The 21,769-nt window shown below is 29.0% G+C and overlaps 1 protein-coding gene across 2 annotated transcripts in view; it reads left to right on the top strand.

Moving 5' to 3' along the window:
• Positions 1 to 21,769, top strand: part of LOC131852484 (pancreatic triacylglycerol lipase-like) — a 32,907-nt gene extending 11,138 nt beyond the window's left edge. Inside the window, exons 2-15 of one of the 2 annotated variants that reach the window (XM_059203160.1) lie at positions 13,988 to 14,145; positions 15,628 to 15,748; positions 17,199 to 17,346; positions 18,032 to 18,184; positions 18,390 to 18,479; positions 18,583 to 18,718; positions 19,279 to 19,491; positions 19,566 to 19,641; positions 19,818 to 19,954; positions 20,050 to 20,111; positions 20,358 to 20,434; positions 20,709 to 20,778; positions 20,854 to 20,978; positions 21,387 to 21,769. In XM_059203160.1, the coding sequence (XP_059059143.1) occupies positions 13,998 to 14,145; positions 15,628 to 15,748; positions 17,199 to 17,346; positions 18,032 to 18,184; positions 18,390 to 18,479; positions 18,583 to 18,718; positions 19,279 to 19,491; positions 19,566 to 19,641; positions 19,818 to 19,954; positions 20,050 to 20,111; positions 20,358 to 20,434; positions 20,709 to 20,778; positions 20,854 to 20,978; positions 21,387 to 21,492 (1,662 nt within the window). In that variant the 5' untranslated portion in view covers positions 13,988 to 13,997 and the 3' untranslated portion in view covers positions 21,493 to 21,769. Of the gene's footprint in view, positions 1 to 13,987; positions 14,146 to 15,627; positions 15,749 to 17,198; positions 17,347 to 18,031; positions 18,185 to 18,389; positions 18,480 to 18,582; positions 18,719 to 19,260; positions 19,492 to 19,565; positions 19,642 to 19,817; positions 19,955 to 20,049; positions 20,112 to 20,357; positions 20,435 to 20,708; positions 20,779 to 20,853; positions 20,979 to 21,386 lie in introns of both variants that reach the window. The other variant, XM_059203153.1, reaches the window with a different exon arrangement.

Here is a 21,769-nt window from a genome sequence, read left to right as displayed (position 1 = left end):
TTATTACGTTCTAGTTCACTAAAACTGTTTATTTCCATGTTGTTCTCTTACTGCCTATTGTTCATCTGAGTAAATTAATTTATCAACATTTATTGAAACAAAGGTACAAATAACACCAATTATACACCTGGTTTTATAAGAAATGTATTTATGCAAAATATCATAAAACCTACACTTCGAATGACGGCCACCAATGTTTCGAGATTCATTTCAGTTGTTAAATGTAATTATGTATATAAATATATATACTCTATTTCATCCTTAATAACTATATAAACACACAAATTTTAATTATGTTGATATTTTTTGTACCTTTTAATTTAAATACATTATATTTTTGACTGTGGGAATACTATAATTATTTTAAAGTGTATGGCCGTTGTTAACTCGGTGCAACGACGCACAAGGAGCTTTCTCCTCGTGTGACCCCATTATTAAACACGTCTCTCAAACAACTATCTTACTACTACACGTTTTTGTGCCCATCAGGCTCACCTATAGATCCAATCCAAATTTCACCAAGTCCAGGTTTGATAAAACCGTGTGAAACCTTTGCTTTCTATCTCTTATTTATTACCTCTCTGATTTTATAGTTCATCAAACGACAGATGACTCGAAAGTGACACTATGATTAGTTAACTATGTTATAAACGTTAGACGAACACTAAACATAATGTTAAAGTTGGGAAAGGCTACGATAAATGTTAATGACATATGCACTTTGTGTTACAGTGTATGTACAATATTACTTTGGGATCCATTTTAAGAATCATGTCAGGTCATTGGTGATGTATCAAGTACTGTTTAAATTACAATGGTTATAAATTTAACTTTCATAGAATATATGTGTATTAAGTGGAAATAATATTTATATTAAAAAAAGCCTATTTATTCGTATGGGATATTTTATGTACATTGCGTGAAATAGTATAAAACTACCATTATGGCGCTATGTTCAAAATTGTAATTTATCTTGTATTATTGCAGTTATGTTTAGGCAAGATTTTTAATACATGTTAATGTATCAGGATTACTTATACATTAAGTGTGTACTAATGAAGGTGTTGTATTATATGTAATCTAACCAAAGGAACTGTAAATTATGAGATACAAGTAATTTTATTTTATTACGTAACAAATTTGCAGGTATTATCTAATACTCTCATGTATCGCGCAATTAATTACCAGTAACTACCCTGTTAGCAAAATATGTCTTAGCTCAAGTAATTATCATGCAGAATTGCCGAATCGTGCAGAGAAAGTAGGTACAGAACTGTAGATACTTAGATATTATCGTACGATTAAAGTTTTATTGACATTTGTTATAGATGTATACCTTTATACACTATAATTTGTATCCAACTTCTAACCTACAATTTTATTTCACAATTAATGAATGATGAATATTCTATAACAATGTGTAATAGTAATTACTTGTAATGGCGAATTATGAGAGATTAGTAGACAATCTTCCTCTCACGCGGAATTTCGTGTTCTCAATTTTACAACTGCAATACAATCTTAAAAAATATACATATAATTAGTAAACCGTTGAGTTTACCCGTAATCATAGCGATTGAAACACTGCCGAAATATCCGGAACTCAATGAATATAAAACGTAGTAAGATCCCGTGATTTTTATTAATTATACGTATAATAATGACCGCGTTAAATTTAAAACAGAATATAATCTTAGAAAATGGTGCCAACACTACTCCAATTAGAAAAAAAATATATAATAACAATGTACGAGTACACTGGAAAAAACATGTTAAGGGAATTTAAGTATTGAAGCTGCAACTTAGGTTATGGTATCTATTAGCAAGCTACCAACTACTAATATTCTTTACACTACAAAAGAACCCTAACACTGCCCTTTTCAGATATTGCCTCTGGTCCTTTTGTTCCGCTATGTTTTATATTTCATATCTGCCCTAACCTTCATTAATTAAATAATCCTTATAACTTTATAAAAGATTGGTCATTCTCTATAAACTCACGACGCCTAACCCAACTAGTAAATCTTGACATAGATTAACGTTCCAATCGGGTTTCAGGTTCGTTTATTTAAGCTTCTAGGTTACCTAACATACTTTTAAACTATTTTTATTGTAGCAACCAGTCAGGTATTTAAATTAGATATTATTTATCAACTAACAAAAGCACTTACATACGAGTATATTTGTTTACTACAGTCCTAATATATATATATATATATATAGATAACACCCAGGTCAGTTAAAAATATAATATATGTGATACATATATTATATATGTGTTACACATAATTACAAATGTATAATGCAAACATTTGTATTCATGTGCATGTGTGCGAGGAGCGTATTCATAACGATTGGAGACAGTGTATTAAACTGCTGCACCGCACTGTTGTGATTCTTCATGTAGGTATCCTGTATGAATAAAAAATAGAAACGATTAAACGATCTATTAATTATTAATATCCTTCTTCCAGCTATTTCTATTTAATATAGGCAGGCTTACTTATCAATCTCTGTATTCACTAACACTTACTTGTTTATATTGTAAACAATGCAAATATGAAAATGGTTAACAACTAGTTACATATTTTTGTGTATTGGTATCAAATAAAACCTATTAAATAACGTGCTAGTAGAATGTTAATCACTACATACCTACGTAGCCTACCATTTTCCGGTTGACACTGGCTCGCGTCAATGGAAGCCGATAAACTGCGTGCAGGAAGTCAGGAAACGTAATTAAGCCGCTATTTATGTAATATTAAACGCTTCAACAAACTTAAATGCAATATTAGGATATACATATATCCTATTATCCTACTAATGTCTTAAATATGAAAGTTTAGATGTTCAGATGTACATATGTTGATTAGTCACGCTACATAAAGTTCACTACTATCATCTTATCTGTGCTACTACTAATTCGACTCAAAGAATAGACACAAAATATGACAAACATTTTGTTAATACATACATACATAGTTACACTTTATCCAATATATAGTATTTTTTTTTTTGTATTTCACTGAGTTACAAATATATTTACCAACATGTGCAATATATTTACGTTCTGTCTTAAAATATGTTTATTTTTATGTGATTACTTTTTGTATAATGTAAAATGGAAAATCTAGCAGAAAATAAAAATAGTATTAAATCACTATTTCTAAATATTCAATGATTAGAAAAAATATTTCAGTGATAAACATAAAGTATCCATGCTTCATTAGTCTTCTATTTATATCGCCTGTCAGGCTGTATTTTCACAATATTCTTATAAACAAACTAATTACTTAATCACCTACTTAAGCAGACTACTGCATGCTGGTACGCTGACCTCGTTGCTTCGTCGTTCATAAAGTGCACTTTAATAGCTTGTGCCGACAGTTGCTTTCTACAATTAGTCTTATGTCATAGACATAAAGTTTAAATTAGAAAAGTATGCACTAAATTGTAAAATTTGATAAAGAACCAATAAGAACATTGGATAATTTAACTCTTCTCAGTGACATGCTAAATGGTATAAAGTAATCGTTAAACGTTGCTAATTTGTTTGACTAATTAATATCCATTATTAAATAACGAGTAAGAAGCGCACAAATCTTAAAGATACAGATTCGATCTTTCGTTTTATATACAAAAGTGATAGTGACCGCCATGACAAGTGCAAGGAGAAAGCTACGAGCTGCAGGGAACGCAATGTGCAGCATCCATTTGCTGCAATGTACTGTTACATTAAAACGACACAAATAAAGTATAATTAATTATTTTTATTCGCAACATAATGTTTGAAGGAAGAATAAATATTATTCGATGCTAAAGAAGGAAGTCAGAAGTCGAATTCAGTATGCACTATTCAATATACACATACTGAAACCATTATATTAATATTGTGTTATTACATTTATTTTCAATATTTATTAAAATTATACTAACCGAATACAAAAAATAATATATTTATGATCGATTTATAGATAATACCACAATATCAATTAGTATACTATACATTTGAATAAGCATACTTGATATAAAAACTCAAAATTGCCTATTCCGGTTATATCTCGGAAATTAAGATGTAATATTCCATTTCCTAGTCATATACTTTTATATTTAAATTAATTAGTAAATTACGTAGATGCCTTACATTTCACAGACGGCTATACCGGAAGTTGAATACATTAATATGTATATTCGATGGGTATATAAATAGATGCGATAGTGTATTGGAAACTTACAGATTAGATATGGTTTTTAAAATATGATTTTTTATGTTACTAGAATGCTAACAAGCTGATGGCCCGTTTAATGATTAGTGTCCACCTTTAACTATATACATGAACGACAGTAATTTCATGTTACGCCCGTGGTATCTCTCATACATATCGGAGAAGTATGGTGTCGAATGAAATTACGATTTGTGGGGACATGACACCATACAAAATTTACCTTAGAAGGAAGGAATCCATGCTGATGACTTTGTACAACAAAGTCATCAGCATGGATTCCTCAGTTTCACTTAACTGACAGTTCCGTAGTTTCGATTACAGATCGGTATTCATAGTAAAAATGTTACAAATATAAATAGAAACAGTCAATGCAATTTATATGAAACGCAAATTAAATTTATAAATAAACTTGTCACTACTTTACCGCTTGTTTTAGCATTTAAAGTTATTAATATATACGAAATTTCTCCTACGCCTAAACATTGTTTTCATCAACTCTCACATTTTTTATATATGTAATTGTAGTTACATTATCTAAAAACTCCAAAACAAAATGTAATTTAATATATTTTTTGTAACTAATTAATTTAAAGCCAAAATGAATTAAATATACTGCTTAATCTGTATCAAAATGTAAGTGTAAAAAAATTGTGCATGTACGTTAAAAAACATTGTGTATACGTTTTTAAATATCCACAGTTATAACATTTTAAAATATGCAGCTGTTTTTAATTACGTCTGTAATATATTCTATGTAATGCATGACGCGTACAAAGTGCTTGTATGGAGGTCATTTTTGTCTACTAAATATTTGGCAATGAACATCACTGAACAATTTATTTAATATTACGCAACAGCAAAAATCAATGACAGTTTATGTTAAATAATATCCACGAACGTTAATGATACAATGAAATATCATGAACTGAATAATTCAAGTTAGAATATAATATACATAAGGCAGAACGCTTTATGAATATGAATAAAATTAGTATTGATAGATTTACGGTTTTTTTATATTACACCGGGAAAATCCCTCATGGAAACCCCATGGCCCCAGGGTCGTCAGGGTAGTCATTAAAATTTATTAAAAGTGTACTAGTAGACACTGTATTACTACTTCACTTCTACACGTATGCATCTAGTAAATACAGTAAAATATACATACTAGCCACATTCTATTCTTTATATCTGCAAAATATTCTGCAACAAATTTTCATCACGAATAATTACTAATATACCCCGAGATTGCATTTTGAATTATGCGCAATATAAAACGAACATTTCAAAATACTCAGGTTACCAATCATGATGATGATATAACATTGGTTATCCATCGTATATAAGTTTAAAAATAATAGAACATACTGAACAACTGATGATATTTTCATGTGCAATGTCATAAAGTTGTATGTTAAAATAAGTTTATAATGCGATCAATACAAACCACATCAAACCTACTACATCATATAATATGGTTAAATTAACAAATACTTTAACAATATTACACAAATGCACTTAAAGTAAATTATTTCTTTATAAATTGGCGTAAATAAAATGAAATGCGCGCGTTGATGTCTTTAATAAGAACTGTACAAAAATAATTGAATGACGCTTTGTTCTTCGTTCTTTACATTAATTAATTATTATTATTTCAAAATGATACATGTAATTAAAAATATATCACTAAATAGCGTTAGTAACGCTATATTAAATATTATTCAACGACCTCTGAAAGACTAAATTTAATATTTCAATTTATGTTATTACAAATTGAAATTAGTGTAACTTTATAATAGCCAGCAAATAATGTTGCTCAATTAATCACATTTCAATATAGATACACCATAGTTTTTCAATGCTTTAGATTTCGAAGCTATATACAGACTAATTATTCCTGTTTTAAAATTAGTATATAGATAATTCTAATAACTAATGCTATGTTCTCAATTACAATTAATAAGGGAATATATAAATAATTAAAGATTCCTAAGTTTATAAATGTTGTAATTAGACAAGTACCTGAATAATCGATACTGTATCTTAAGTTTAATTCAAACGCATATGAAGAAACTATAAAATTTAAATTAGAACAATACGTTATTGTTCTCCAGCAACTCGTATTTTATTCAAATGTACTACTAAAATAAAATATTTGTCTCGGTTCACACCGCCTTACTCGCGATAGTCGCGAAAACGATTCCTCGTGAAGTACAATTTATCTGGGTATTTTCTATGTATACTATGTATTTACTAAAAAACTGTATAATTATTTGTTTAGTACCCACAGTCCAAACTCTACTTATTTTGAGATTGGTCCTGTGTGTAAATTGTCCTGAATTATTATTACCTCTACTACAGTACCTTAGTCATTTATCTGTATAACATTATGAAAATATGCGGTACTTTGTTCGATACCCCATACTTGTACAAGAGAAGAAACAAACAGTACACTTGTATTACGCGACATGCGATGCGAACACGCAATAAATCACCGTACTATTTATTTGCATTCATCAAACGATATTTCCTCAATGCGTAAATAAAAAGAAAAGCGATAAAATATATTAGGGTTATCAAACACAACGTTTTTTAATGTATTTTATTTGGAAAAGTAATAACTGCCAAGCTGATGGTAAGTAAACAACGCTAAGTACAAAACAATATGTGATGCCCCACGATCACACATATGCATTGTCATTCCGGAGAACTAAGATCTTATTCCTCTTCATGCCTTTTTTTTGTATTATAATAATCACAGCGTATTTTACTCTTAAACCGAAATCCAGCTTATAAAGAAAGTTGTTTAAAATAAATAGACAAACGGACACATACAAATTGATTAATACAACCTACCGTAAAACTAAGGTTCTATTTCCTTCTTAAAAATAAAAATACTGACCATGCTACGTGACCGATCCATTAACATTTGATTCTAATGTTAGTGTTATCGTGTTATATGCATATAATAAAAAATGCGCTAAATTATTCATACAAATTAAATGAGACACTTAAGTCTGAAATTCAAGGTGTATTTACAAATTTATTAAATAACTACCTTGAACTATTGCATCACTTTTGAAGGAGTTAGTTAATAAAATAAATAAATCCAATACGAGTCGATATATATATTATCGCACTTTGCTAGTACGATTCAAGATATCTCCTAGTTCATATTAGAGTGCGTCGAGTATTATGTTTACCACGAAATTTTTTTCTCATCTAAGATGAGATTAAGAATCAGTCAGTCGATCAAGAGTCGTCATAATCCGAAAAATTATGTAGGATCTTATTATCTTTAAGTAATTTATAGAAGTAATATCTTTATACCATAAGATTAATTAAACATGTAATAATTAATACGTTTTCCATAAAAGCAGACAACCCTAATTCGTATTTATATTTACATTCACCGTACGAAAGACATTAAACTACTTCCCTCAATAGGTAGACTCGATAGGTAATTAGATAGTTAAAATACAGCTTCAAGGAAATACATTCCCAGACTATTCATATGTATCTTATTATGTTCATAGTTGATGGTTAAGTACAAGGTTAGAGATCTATGTAATATTATGTAACTTGGAAAACATTACAATTAATATTTATTTAATATACGTTAAGTTATTTATATACTTATCGTCGGAAATATATAGCATATATGTATATAAATTGCTAATACTTATATAAAGATATATATTGTATTTAAGTAACGAAAGTAAGTAGAATGTCTTATCCTATATTTTTGTATCTTCGTATATATGAAACAAGTAATTTCTGGGACGTATGAAGTCTGGGCCTATTAAAAAGTCATTGTATATTCTTATAAGCATCTATGTATATAATAATAAAATAATAAATTAATTACAAATTTGGTACTACGCTGTACTAAATAGATTCGATCGAGTATTGCTCAAATGCTAGGTGGTAAATTGATCCTATTAGCAACTAACCCAATACAATACAATAGAAACCGCTAAACGTATATCGAAACCAATACTTATCGTCATAAAATTTTGCTTCGATTACGTAGATTCTTGTATGTTTACAATTATGTAGTATGTCATTATAGTGATATTTCGAAGTACCAGGTTGTTAAAAATATTATATAAATAATCATGCAGTGTTATCATTGTATTATTATATATGAATTTATACTATACTGCTAATAATATAATAGTGAACTTGAAACGAAATAAAACCTGAAGTATTTCGTTTACATTCAGAATACAATATTTGCAACGATATATCAAATATAATGTAACTAATTATAATAATGGAAATATCAAACCGAGTCTCAAACATATGCTTGGTGTTCTATTTTCGTTTAAAAAACAACATTAGTGACTTGTTCAATCATTAAAATGAAATGCAATAAAATGAATCAGTATTTTTGACTGGCCATTTCTTAGTTTATCATGTCCTTTCAGTAATTACTTACTTAAATATTTTATTAACAATTCAAGTGAAAGTCGTTGATAATATCATTTATTCATATAGGAAATTTCTGCCACTTACTCGTATTTATGACATTTTTTTACTATTGTAGATATAGTATGTCTTTGTCATAGATATTTACTTAATGTTGCAGGGATATTGGAATTACACATGATATGATCACCACTTCTCTTAGCAGAGGAATATAAGGTGAGGTTTAACTCGACAATGAAGCTATTCATTGTCGAGTTAAACCTCACCCGTTTCATAGTGACAACGTTTAATATTATATACATACTAGCTGTCCCGGCAAACGTTATTTTGCCTTAAAATAAACAAAAAATATTAGGGGTAGACTACCCCTAACATTTAGGGGGGTGAAAAATAGATGTTGGCCGATTCTCAGACCTACTCAATACGCTCACAAAATATCATGAGAATCGGTCAAGCCGTATCGGAGGAGTATGGGAACGAAAACTATGACACGAGAATTTTATATATAAAATATTCATTATTAATCATAATAGAAACTTTTGTTATGCGTTGTATATATGTACAATTAGCAAGTACAAAACGAAATATCTCATTTAAATAACTACATGAAAATATTAAAACAAAACTCCATAATAGTTTCCAAAAAACGACAGGAAAATGGCGGCTATTATGATGAAATTGCGTTATTTGAAAAAATATTTTATTTAAACTTTCTATAATGCAGCTAAACATTATAGAAAGTTTAAATAAAATATTTGAGACCACTTTCGTTATGATTAATTTATATCAGACGATTAAAAACAATTCTATATTTATAATTTCTAAATTCAAAGCAAGGACTTGGAAAATTACGAACATGGAAAGGTCGACTTCTGTTCAATTTAAATACTTTATACACATGTTTGAAGTATTAAAAGTTATTATAAACATTGAGGCATGAGGCATTTCAAGAAGGTTCTTAAAAAGTCATATTGTGAATATATTACCATAATTATACTGTGTACAATACCATTCACTTATGTACTTTTATTATGAAATAGCCTGTACTATCAATACCATGGCAGTGTGTTATCATATTTTCAAGGATAGCACGTAAAATTACTTAAACGTCAATGAAATATACACCGTAATTAAAACTAATCGTTTAATTGTAGTTTCTATTAATTAATTATGTTTATATTAATTATATTCTACAGGTACTATATTACTACTAAGAAAAATGATAGTCACAGAACTTTAAACCTATGATTGCTAAATATTTCTAAACTGTAAATGGTTATATATATAAGACATAAGAAATGTTATTTTTAAGCATATAATTGGAAGAATAATAAGTTGTTTTAACTGTAATGCAATCTTTTTTAAATAACCACTGCAAAGATGGTTTGATAAATGAACAACAGAGTACCTATTTAATGACTTTAAATAAGAAAAATTAAACATATACATATAACCGTATAAGTACGGCAATATGTATATGTTTTTATTTTATTTTTATATTTTTTTTTTATTAATATTTTATTTTTCTAAATTAAATACTCTTAGGTTTGGTTTGGAAAATTGTTGAATAATCCTATTTTTTATACTAAAGGAACATCTATAAATAAATAACCATGTGCAATTAACATGGCATTGACAAATCTATGGAACCAAAAGTAATATAAATTCAAAATCATGGATATAAAAAATGCAATACAATAAATACTTAATAATGTCATCTTAAACGAACACTCTTTTTATTGTTATTGCCCGTTCATCCCATAGCGCTCATTATTTTTATTACTGTAGACTCCATTTCATAAAATTATTGTATGGAAGTTTTACCGATAAATACGGCACCGATCGGTTACTACATTACAATGACATGGAAACCTTTCCAAATTGTGTCAATTAACTTTTACATCGCTCGATGCAAAATAAAACCTAAATGATATACAAAAAGATGCAATTCAATGTACAGTTATACACGCAACCAATGAACTTGCGACCTAGATATGATATCTGATGCAACATATACATATGTATTATTATATTTAGCTGAAAGTAATACTTGTAAGATTTTGTATGTACGTAATGTGAATTATCAAACGAATGAATTTGGAAAAACACACTTGCAATATAATAATCTTAGCAACGGCTGATAGAATTTCCATAAGACATAGACTAGTTATTTTTTATATCTATATCCTCTATATATCATTAATCATCTCTGAGGTGTTCGAAGGAAAACCTTCTACTCACTTTTATTCTTACAATATAGACAAAATTATCCTTACACTAAAGTGGGGAATACTGCTGCGTTTGTTCGGTAAACCCTATATAATTACGTTGTACATACCATGTACATCAGGAAGGAGTATTAAATACTCTAAAGATATGTATATATTTTATTATTTACGTTACATAATGTTATTAATACTCGTACTCTCAGCGAGCTGACAAATGTCGCAATCTTAACGGCGTTGAAAATTTCTCTGAAATTAATTAGTTTCTATATATACCTAAATATTAAACTATTTGTATATTATAGGTCGACATAAACAAGAAGGTCAGTGTTGTTGTGATGCCCATAAACATATTATCATGAATTGTATTAGATAATACGCGAAATATGAAAGTTTCTTGCTGACCCTGATTACTGGAGGCATCGTTACAATGAGGTTAGTTAACTCATTTCTAATTATATCTAAGTTTGTAAACAACTTTATTCTAACCATTAAATTAAATTATTTACTTTTTGTAAATTAATTATCAGTATTTATTCTATTTCAATTAGAACGTAAAGAGTCTTTACGTAAAAATATATTTGACCTTATTGTTATTTCATAAAATATAAATGTTACGTTAAACTTCGTTAAACTGGCAGCGGCTAACTAAAGTTAGTGACATAATTCCAAATACCACAGACTTATTGCAAAATATTGCAATATAAAGTGTTACTGCTTACAACAGTGCTCTGTCAGACTCGGTGGACTAAAGTATAATCTAATCCTAAAAATTTTAGCTTAATGTGAAAAAATAAACCTAAAATTCTTGATGCTATAAAACATATCTAGGCTAAAATATAAGTATTCTTTTTTTAAATTAATAATTTCTTTACATCGACAGAAATACATACACATGTATACATATATGTTATAATCTATCATTCAATCTATCATTTTTTATTACGAGAATAAATAGTTCCCAATCGGTTACAATTACGTAAAGGCCACTGAGAACTAATTGCAACACAATGTCTACTCGTACTAACGAGGTAACATACATATAGACCGTGCCTATCCTCGTCACGTTACTTTAAATATGGTGCAAACATTTAACATGGTCTAATTGAACAACTGAATGTCATCTCTAACAAGACCATTAATACATTAAAAGTAAAAAAAAAAAAAAACATTAAAAGTATTTGTAATATCTGGTCAAAAGAGAACTTATATAGACTGGCCTTAAAGGAAACTATAGGTTTTCATAAGGTAGATTTATTCTTTTTATAGCCTTATAGTACATTTGGTTTGGTTACACGATAATGTGTGATAATAATACGAACTCATATCAGTTAGGCGGTCAAAGCAGTGCGTTGCATCACCGCCGAACTGCTTCCGCGCTCACCGGAGCTAAGGAAGTATTTTTTTTCGTACTATGGCAACGACGACTCCATGTTTTTATTAAACTAATTGATGAGTTCGTTATAATCTTCCGACTATCTTTAACTTACATCAGATCAGATCTAATTCTGATTTAAATTATAGTGAAAGTTGAATGTACCATGAAATTATATCACTATTATAAATATTCTAGTTACTTCATCGCTTTCTATTACTAATCATTAATTTGTTCTCAATAATAATTAGATTAAAAGATGATGAGCATATTATCAATTTTACATTTTGACCATAAATAACAAAAAATTCACAATTGGCGTTGAATTTCAATTTGGTATTGTTAGTTTTTTTTTTCAAATCGTTAATATACTTATTTGAAAACAATAATAAATCGTTTGCAGTCGCTGGCATTTATTAAATACAAAATTAATTACTTAAGTCTATTCTAAATAAAATAACAGTAGAATTTTGTTATACGTAATTGAAAGTAAAGGCGTTGGAGTAAGTTATAGAAATTCTTTTTACGTTCAATAAAACTCACATTACCATTAAAGAGCAAACTGTGAATACTGAAATCATAAATGACATTATGACAAGGCAGGCATTATGTCAGGCAGAGATAAACTCTTAAGGAGTGTGAGATATAGAAGAAAACAAATAAGCAGAAATAAAATAATAATTTCAATAGAAACATAGGTACAAAAACAACCATATAGTGTGACGATCTTGGGTATACAGGGTAATAAGTATAATTTGTTGAATCTTATTTCAAGAAATACCAATAATGGAAAATAAATAAATAAAACAATATTTTTTTCTTCAAACTTTCTGTATTTTAGTTGTAATAAATTTAACACACATACCTATATGTTTTAAATTTACTGGACTGTAAATCCTAACCTGTATAGTATAGATACTTTATTGCATAATAATACGATACCTTCCGCATAGCCAGGCTACCGCCGCGAGGCGCAGTTTAGGAAGTCAGGCCGAAGTTCTCGACCGCCGTGGAAAATTACCCTTCGAAACGCCTGAGTAACATAAATTACTATCTCATTATATATTATTGATATCAACATGTGCATTCAATCCGTTAAGTAAGACCCGCCAATTTATTCCATGATAACGCTAAACCTTCACAAACCTGAGGGGGCCATTTCATTTTATAATAGGAAAAAATAATATAAATTACTATATTTATAATAAGACATTTAAGAATAATGCGAATTTTATTTAAGAATGATATTTACTCTTGTTATTAGTATCAATTTTAATGAAATTCATTAATAATCATATCAGTTACATGCAAATACTATAAGAAGGTTTAGAAATAACTTGAAAAGAAATTTATTACCGAACTTTTATGTCTAATACAGTGTAAAACAATTCAAATTTGATAGATATATTAACAAATCATATTAGTAACCTATATTGTGCATAACAGTAAAAAAAGAGAACGTATACTATGTGCGCAGTAGCATGGTTCGGGTAACATTTTCAGTAACGTTAAGTTTCACTCTTAAAATTTGCCGTGATTTATAAATTATGACTCAGTATTTCAGCTGTACCACATTCGTAATATATTAAATCTTTAATAACTGTATTAACTTAAATGTAGCAATTGTTAAATGTAAAATCAGTAACTGTCACCCGCACCATGCTACAGCGCACACAGTATAGTTCCATAGAATTACACTAAAAATTAAATTATTATTTTATTCTTTCCAGGAACAGTGATATGATCAGACTTCATTTGACAGATAGACACCTCCGCGTAATGTTGTGGTGCATCTTACTGGGTCTGCAACCAGCTTTTGCCGGTATATTAGATCCCTTCAACTGGGCTCGATCAGATCGTATCGAGGTTAACATTCCCTGGCTACCATGTAAGATTTTGTTTATACCGTTTTTTTTTTTGTAAATATGCATACATAGTATATGTCAAAAACACACAGACTGATACAAATAATAATACTTATGAATACCGTGCGAGAAATCATTTGAAGTAAAGCGGTGTGCTAAACCGCTATACCACTAGAAATATATTCAACAATTGTAATATAATATATATTACAATTATTGAATTATTTATTTAATTATTTTATAAAGAGTTTACCATACATATAATATTATTTTATAATTAACATATAGCTATTACACAATTGAGTATTATATAATAAGCAATAACGTGCCTGCATTAAAATTATCTTTTTGTACGGTTCTTCCGCAAACACACATCAGTTAATATTTAGTTGAGTGCCATACGGACATTGATTATTTGAGTTCATAGTAATCAAGTACGCAAAATTATTATTCATTATGTAAATTTTCTGCGAACAACAATTTGCTTTTAGTCAAATTATACAGACATTAGGTAGACATATAACAAATAAACATTGACATAGAAAGTTCCAATACATGTTTACCTGACAATTTCTATGTTTATTTATACTTATAAATGAACCTACCAAAAAATTTTACAGTCATTCTATAGTAATTGTAAATATTTAGTAATATATTTTTATATTGGGTACTTTTTATAATATATGTAGAGTTTTGAAAGTCAATAAAATTTCAACAATAACAATTAACTAGGCAGACTAAGTAACAAAAAATATATAATTTTATAAATACATAAGGAAGTAAGGTAATTATAATGCGGGTATATATACTTTAACTGCCATGATATGACAGATTTATAATATAAGAAATATAAAAGTTATTATTGGTATTATATTGGTCTGCTGTTTTTTAAATTAATATGCCGAGAAGCTCAGCCACTGTAAAACACTAATAAGATAACTGTGAATGGAGTTTGTGGTCGTTAATATAATGTCGTTTCAATTGTTTATTTCTACTTTATAACTCACTATCTTTGTCAAATTACTATATAATACTGATTTATACAATTTAAAATAAATAGCAAAAGGAATCAGTATCTATATAAAATTTCAAAAGAACAAAATCAACAGACTCTTAAAATGAGCATTTACATAAGGAAAATATCATTCATTTTTGGAAATACAGATTTTTATTGACTTTTTTAAATAAAAATTTATAAAGTATATGTAACGACCAGCAATGACTAAATTATTATTGGGGGGACTTTGTAAATTTAACAGAATTAAAACTATTTTTGTTGAATTTTAGTTTGTTTAGCTATGCTTTTGTTTGTTAATCTCAGAAACGGCACAAGGCAAGTTTCACTAAAAAATTGTATTTGCATTATTCCAGTATATTAACAAGCAAATAAGGAATATAAATTAATGACTGCTACTTATTAACTAGCAGTCACAGGTAGTCATTTCTTTATAACAAAATAAAAAAGTAGTAAAAGTTGACCGAATTAACAATGAATTCCTTTTCAGTTGAAAATGAAACACGCTGCTACGATGAACTCGGATGTTTAAATATAACTAGAAGCTGGTACCACCTCATTCATCGACCTTTCAACGTGTTTCCATTACCTAGAGTTGTTATCAACACAAGGTTAGTGATTAGGTATATCGTATAGTACATAATACGAGTGGTATACACAAGCGAAATGTAGAAACTAGCTATTAGCTCAGGGACCATTTATATGTAAATTATTTAAATCTTTCATTTTATAACAGTATTCTAATTTTTTCGGGTTATGATCGATGTAATCTTTATATGAGTAGATAATACGGATAATAAAATAATTATTTTTTATTACCTTATTCGGAGCTATTCATTGTTATTAATTGTATTTCAGAACTATGTGTATTTCGAGAATAGAGCGTAATATAAACTATATACGAATTTTGTAAAAAAATATTATTTGTGTAATCAAAATGGCAACAAGTCCATCGGATGATAAGAGTCTAGAGCTAATAGCCGTCGCTCATATAAACAGCATTCATGCGTAGCCATTCGGGAGGACTAGGATATCATGCCTCTAATCCTTATCCTATTTATGGAATTTCTCTACCATTTCTCAACCTATAACCGAAGTACAGAGAAACTGCTTAGTAGGTAAAATAAATGAGACTAGCACCTCTAGTAATCATTAACCATTAATATTTTTTTACAAAAAGGAAGGACCTTCATGACGTTACTTATTACGAAGAAAAGTAACTTAAAAGTTGATAATAAAGGTTATGACGTCAACCAATCAATACTAATTAAGGCAATATAAACAGCATGGGAGGAATAAGATTGTAATAAATTATTGGCCCTATTTCTAGCACTATATTCTGTAATCAGTTGATGACAAGGTGGTCTTCCCCGAGTACCATCTTGGTTGATTTCCTGATAAAATTTCAACTATACTGCCAAACTGCTTACTGTTAAAACTGAATTTTTTATTCTTTTTTTGTTTTTTGTCGTATTGTAACTAGTTATTCAAGTATATAACCCAATTTCTCGACCAAATACGGAGAATTTTTCTGGATAGGTATTTATAATGTATTTATAATATAGTATATTATAAAACTATAAACATATATTTTTTTAGTTAATTTACTGCACTGTTCTTCATCTCAGTATTCTTGAAATTAATATTATTTCAATATCGTTAGATATATAACATCTAACTGTGTGTACTAATTTAGAGGTAATAAAGATCTACTTTCCACGATCCTATAGTATATTTACGAAAAATTATGAAATGCGTATGTACCTATTACATTTTTGAGGTACTGTTACAGAGCATGATGAGAATATTTCCCTCACGAGCTTGAGCCTCTGTTTTACTCCCGTGTTATACCTTTTGAGACTGATTTCTGAAATATCCTTCTGCAAATCCTTATAACCGTTCTGAAATATCTAAAAATGTAGATTAGTAATAAGAAATTCCTCGTCTGCATTTTAAGAACAACATCTGTGATATCATTATAGTGGCGTGAGTTTAGACTCAGCGTTATTGGGCTATGCCGTGTCTTTCTATATACATGTTTAAGACACTATTTGTTTTCAGGTTTATATTATACACAAAGAAGAATCCAACTGATGGACAGATATTAAATGTGAATGTAAACAAGACTATAACGAAATCAAATTTCAGTCCTGAACGACTGACCAAAATTATAATACACGGTTTTATTGACACGCCGCTATCAAATTGGGTTTGTCACTTTATTTTATTAATAACTAGGGACCCGTAATGTGTTATGAATGTTTGAAATTGTTTATTTGACACATGTGTGTCACACAATACATGTGTATTACCCATATAAATCTTTCCCGTGAATCACTCTATCTGTTGCTGAAAACTGCATTCAAATGTGTAATATAAGCGGCGGCGAGTTTGTTTTATACTATGTAAATAAAAAAAAATCCTAACAAACCGGACCTAAATAACTTTACAGTTAATACAGTATGGGACTAATTTAGTTAGACCGTTTTATTAGAAAATAAATAATTAGATAGTAGAGCCTTTATCGTTGTAATTTTTTTAACTTTACTTTTATTTCCTGATAAGCACACAGTATTTTATTACGTATATAGTACACTTTTTTTAAAATATGTCCATTTTCTATTTTTACTCATTTTCTCTTTACCGATTTCTTTGTAATAATCCTACATCGGTCGAATACGTAGCCTACATACGTATTCGACCGAATACATACATTTAAAATACCTAATACATAACATTTTTAGTTTTAGTTATTATTAGTAGTTTTTTAATCATTCCTTAATTTATACGAGTATGATATACTTTTATATAATTTATGTAGTTTGTTACTATAATTATTATCTAAGCAAATTTACAGTTAAAAATATATTAAGCAAATTCATTTATAATTTCAGGTGAGTGAGATGAAAGACGAGCTAGTTAAAGCTGATGACTATAATGTAGTAGTCGTGGATTGGGCAGGAGGGAGTCTACCTTTGTACACGCAGGCCACTGCCAACACCAGACTAGTAGGACTCGAAGTAGCTCACTTTATCAATACATTACAGGTAATCAATCATACATGAGGTGTAATGACAGAAATGTATATACATATTAGTATTAAATTGCATTTTCTTACTCCATCTATGAAATAAAATACGTTGATATAACATTTTTATGTCATAAATAATTAAAAAGCAAAAAGATACATTACATTCAAAATTTTTAAATCTATTTAAATAAATGCATAACGTATAAATATTTATTTTACAGAGAGAACACGGATTAAATCCTCTAGATGTCCATATAATTGGACATTCTCTAGGCGCTCATACTGCCGGGTATGCTGGGGAGAGAATACAAGTAGGATTATCTTTTCACTAATATTGTATAATCATTTAGAACACTATAATATGAAAGGTATTGTGTCTTCATAATGTCTTTGATTTAGCCTCTCATTCCATAGGGCTTAGGAAGAATAACAGGATTAGACCCGGCCGAGCCGTACTTTCAAGGAATGCCAACACATATCAGATTGGATCCTACTGATGCGCAACTCGTGGATGTCATTCATACTGATGGAAAGAGCATATTCCTTTTAGGTAAAACAATAGGTGTAATATAATAAAATATCATATGCACGCTCGCTTTATATATATATACTCATTTATTTTGTGTGCTGCACTGTTAGATTACCTAGTTCTCTATTTGAATTAAACTGACAGATATGTTACCTATTATGCCGAAACTGGAGTTTAGACTATATAGAATACCAGTAGGTATTATAAATAGGTATTTACAATAAAATTTATAGATTAAATAATTTAGTATCTTTTTTCATTATCTCATTTATATTATAGATATCCATATTTTATTAAATATGAATGTGACTATATGTGATCTTAACTCTAGTAGCGACAGTTTTTTTTTTATTTAGAATGCATTATTGCTTTACAATCATTAATTGACTAACCCATACATTTATTTATATATTTATGTAAATAGAATACTACATGCTTTTTTGCTATATTATTCAATCATTCATTCATGTAAATATAATTAAATATATTTTATTTATATACATACCTATATATGTTGCATTATCAACTAATTTATCGACGTGTTTATTTCACGCGTGCGACAGATTTTGTGTTTATGGCAGGATATGGAATGTCACAACCCGTGGGTCATTTGGACTTTTATCCCAACAATGGAAAGGAACAACCTGGTTGTGACCTCACCGAAGGACCTTTAGTACCCCTAACACTTGTGAAGCAAGGTCTAGAGGAGGCCTCTAGGGTACTTGTGGCCTGTAATCATGTTAGGGCTATAAAACTCTTCACGGAATCTATCAACGGGAAATGTCCGTATATTGGTGAGTAGTCGGATAAATTTAACATTAGTTTTAATTATATAAAAGGCACTAAATTATTATTAGAATTTTTACAGGACATCAATGCCCGTCTTATCAACATTTCTTGTCAGGAAAATGTTTCCATTGTGGTCATGGCTGTGCCATAATGGGGTAAGTTTGCAATAATTAATTTTATTTCTAAAAACGTACATCAACGAAAGTTCCTAATTCAACTATATTTTAATTTATAATTATTGTTAATTTCCTTTTTAACAATAAATGTCTCTTTTTTAATATTAATTTATCCTAATTGAAATTGTTATTAAATCTGTTTTATACTATTCCAGTTTCCATGCTGACAGTTCCCCGGGTTTGATCACGAATAAAAACAACCAAACCGAGAATGAAGTTTATCCGTCTGAAGAACATGATACCATCGGAGCCAAGTATTACCTGAGTACAGGCAAAGAGTTGCCTTTCTGTCGTTAGTCACTTTATCAATTTTTTTTTTTAATTTTAACCATTAAATGTTTTTTAATTCATCAAATTTTAACCTTGTGTAATCAATTCAAATTCCAGAGCGTCATTATAAGGTGGCTATTCAACTGGCAAATCCAAAAGGCGCAGAATCCTGGGTCCAGGTAAACAATCCTAGTATGAAACTAAATAACAGCTCATAATTATTGTTAGTTAATTTATATTCAGTGGAATCAATTGAATCCAACCATTTATTTTAAATTGTAAAATTAACTCCAGAATTAGACGTAATCAATTTTCCATTTATTTCTCAATAAGAATATGAAATGTATATAAACACAAAAATATGTATCCCTATTATAATTTTTGACATGTCAAAAATGTATTAAAAAACTTATTCGTCTTCACAGGGCTTCCTGAAAGTAACTCTATTATCAGATCGTGGTGTAATTCGAGGAATGGATCTCACTCCAAGTAATTACGTTAAGTAAGTTTTCGTATACAATATTAATTACCATATGTTATAAGTAGTAGCAATAATAATATACCCTCAAGACTGTTATCCTAGATGAGGTAGGTAGAGGCAATGACAAATGTTGACGTCATGGTGAATGCAACACTTGATATGCCTACATTTGCTCGGCAAATGTGAATTCAACATGGCAGAAAGCTAAGATACCACCGTCACCTGGTAGTTAGAGATATATGTAAATCTAAGTAGTAGTAATATAACGAAAATAATATTGTAATCCCTATTACAGATTAGAACATGGCACAACTTACACTATAGTTGTGACACATCCAATGGATTTAGGCGGAAAAGTTAGGAAGGTAATGACAAAATTTAAAATTACATATTTATATATTCTATTTAGATATTTGACTGGTTTTATATTTTATTTTTAGGTAGAGCTATCGTGGGAGTACGATATGAATGTACTAGAGCCGCGATCTCTTTGCATCCTCTGGTGTAACGATCGACTCTACGTAAAATCTGTGCTCGTTGACCAAATGGAACTGCCTAGCAGAGGGTTCGTGTCGTATATTTAATTATATTTCACTACTTTTATTCTATATTTACAAAGAGTATGACTTATTATCTAAGTTATCATAATTCCATAACCGATAAAAACTCAAGGCAACTATTGGACGAAAAAATCCTTATTCTTTCGTTTTTTTTTTTAATAATTTAATTAGTTGAGATAAACTAATAAAATTTATTATGGAACAGAAAAAATACTTAAATAAACATCCAATACAAGTATGGGACTAATAAAGGGAGAAATACAGCACTTATTTTATTCTCAGTTTTACACCCTGTGGGTACAGCATAAAACTAATTTCAGAATTTTTAATTTTCATCTTCTATTTTGTTTTTTTTTTGTTTCAATCTGTACTTAGAAAAACCAAATTTATTAATGACTTTATTTTTATTTTAGGAAAAGAAATGTTGACTTTAGCAGTAAATTATGTACACCAAAACGGGAATTTGCTGAAATTCCTAATCGTGGCTCCGCCAGCTTTTACGACAACTGTGGAAGGTAGCCGTGCCATACATACACAAAGTGGTTTACTGTTATTCATCACAGTCTACACTTGGTGCAGACTTAAAGCTTTAAGCGGCCTGACAATGAACACTTAGTGACACAAGTCTGGTTGCATACCCTAAAAGTGATTGTGACTGTCTCAGTGATGTTGTTACAGGGTGAAGAAAGGTGTCTTTCTCTAAATTATGAAAAATTGTTGAGTTTTATATGTAGACTAAGTGAAACGCTTAATATATCTACCTATAATGTTTTATATTTTATTAAATAATTATGAA

This window comes from Achroia grisella, unplaced genomic scaffold (assembly GCF_030625045.1).
Source record: "Achroia grisella isolate CSIRO2021 unplaced genomic scaffold, CSIRO_AGI_Agris_v1 utg1179, whole genome shotgun sequence".
Classification (NCBI taxonomy): domain Eukaryota; kingdom Metazoa; phylum Arthropoda; class Insecta; order Lepidoptera; family Pyralidae; genus Achroia; species Achroia grisella.
Note: the sequence above shows the minus strand (reverse complement) of the source record. Positions and strands in the feature narration are given on the sequence as shown.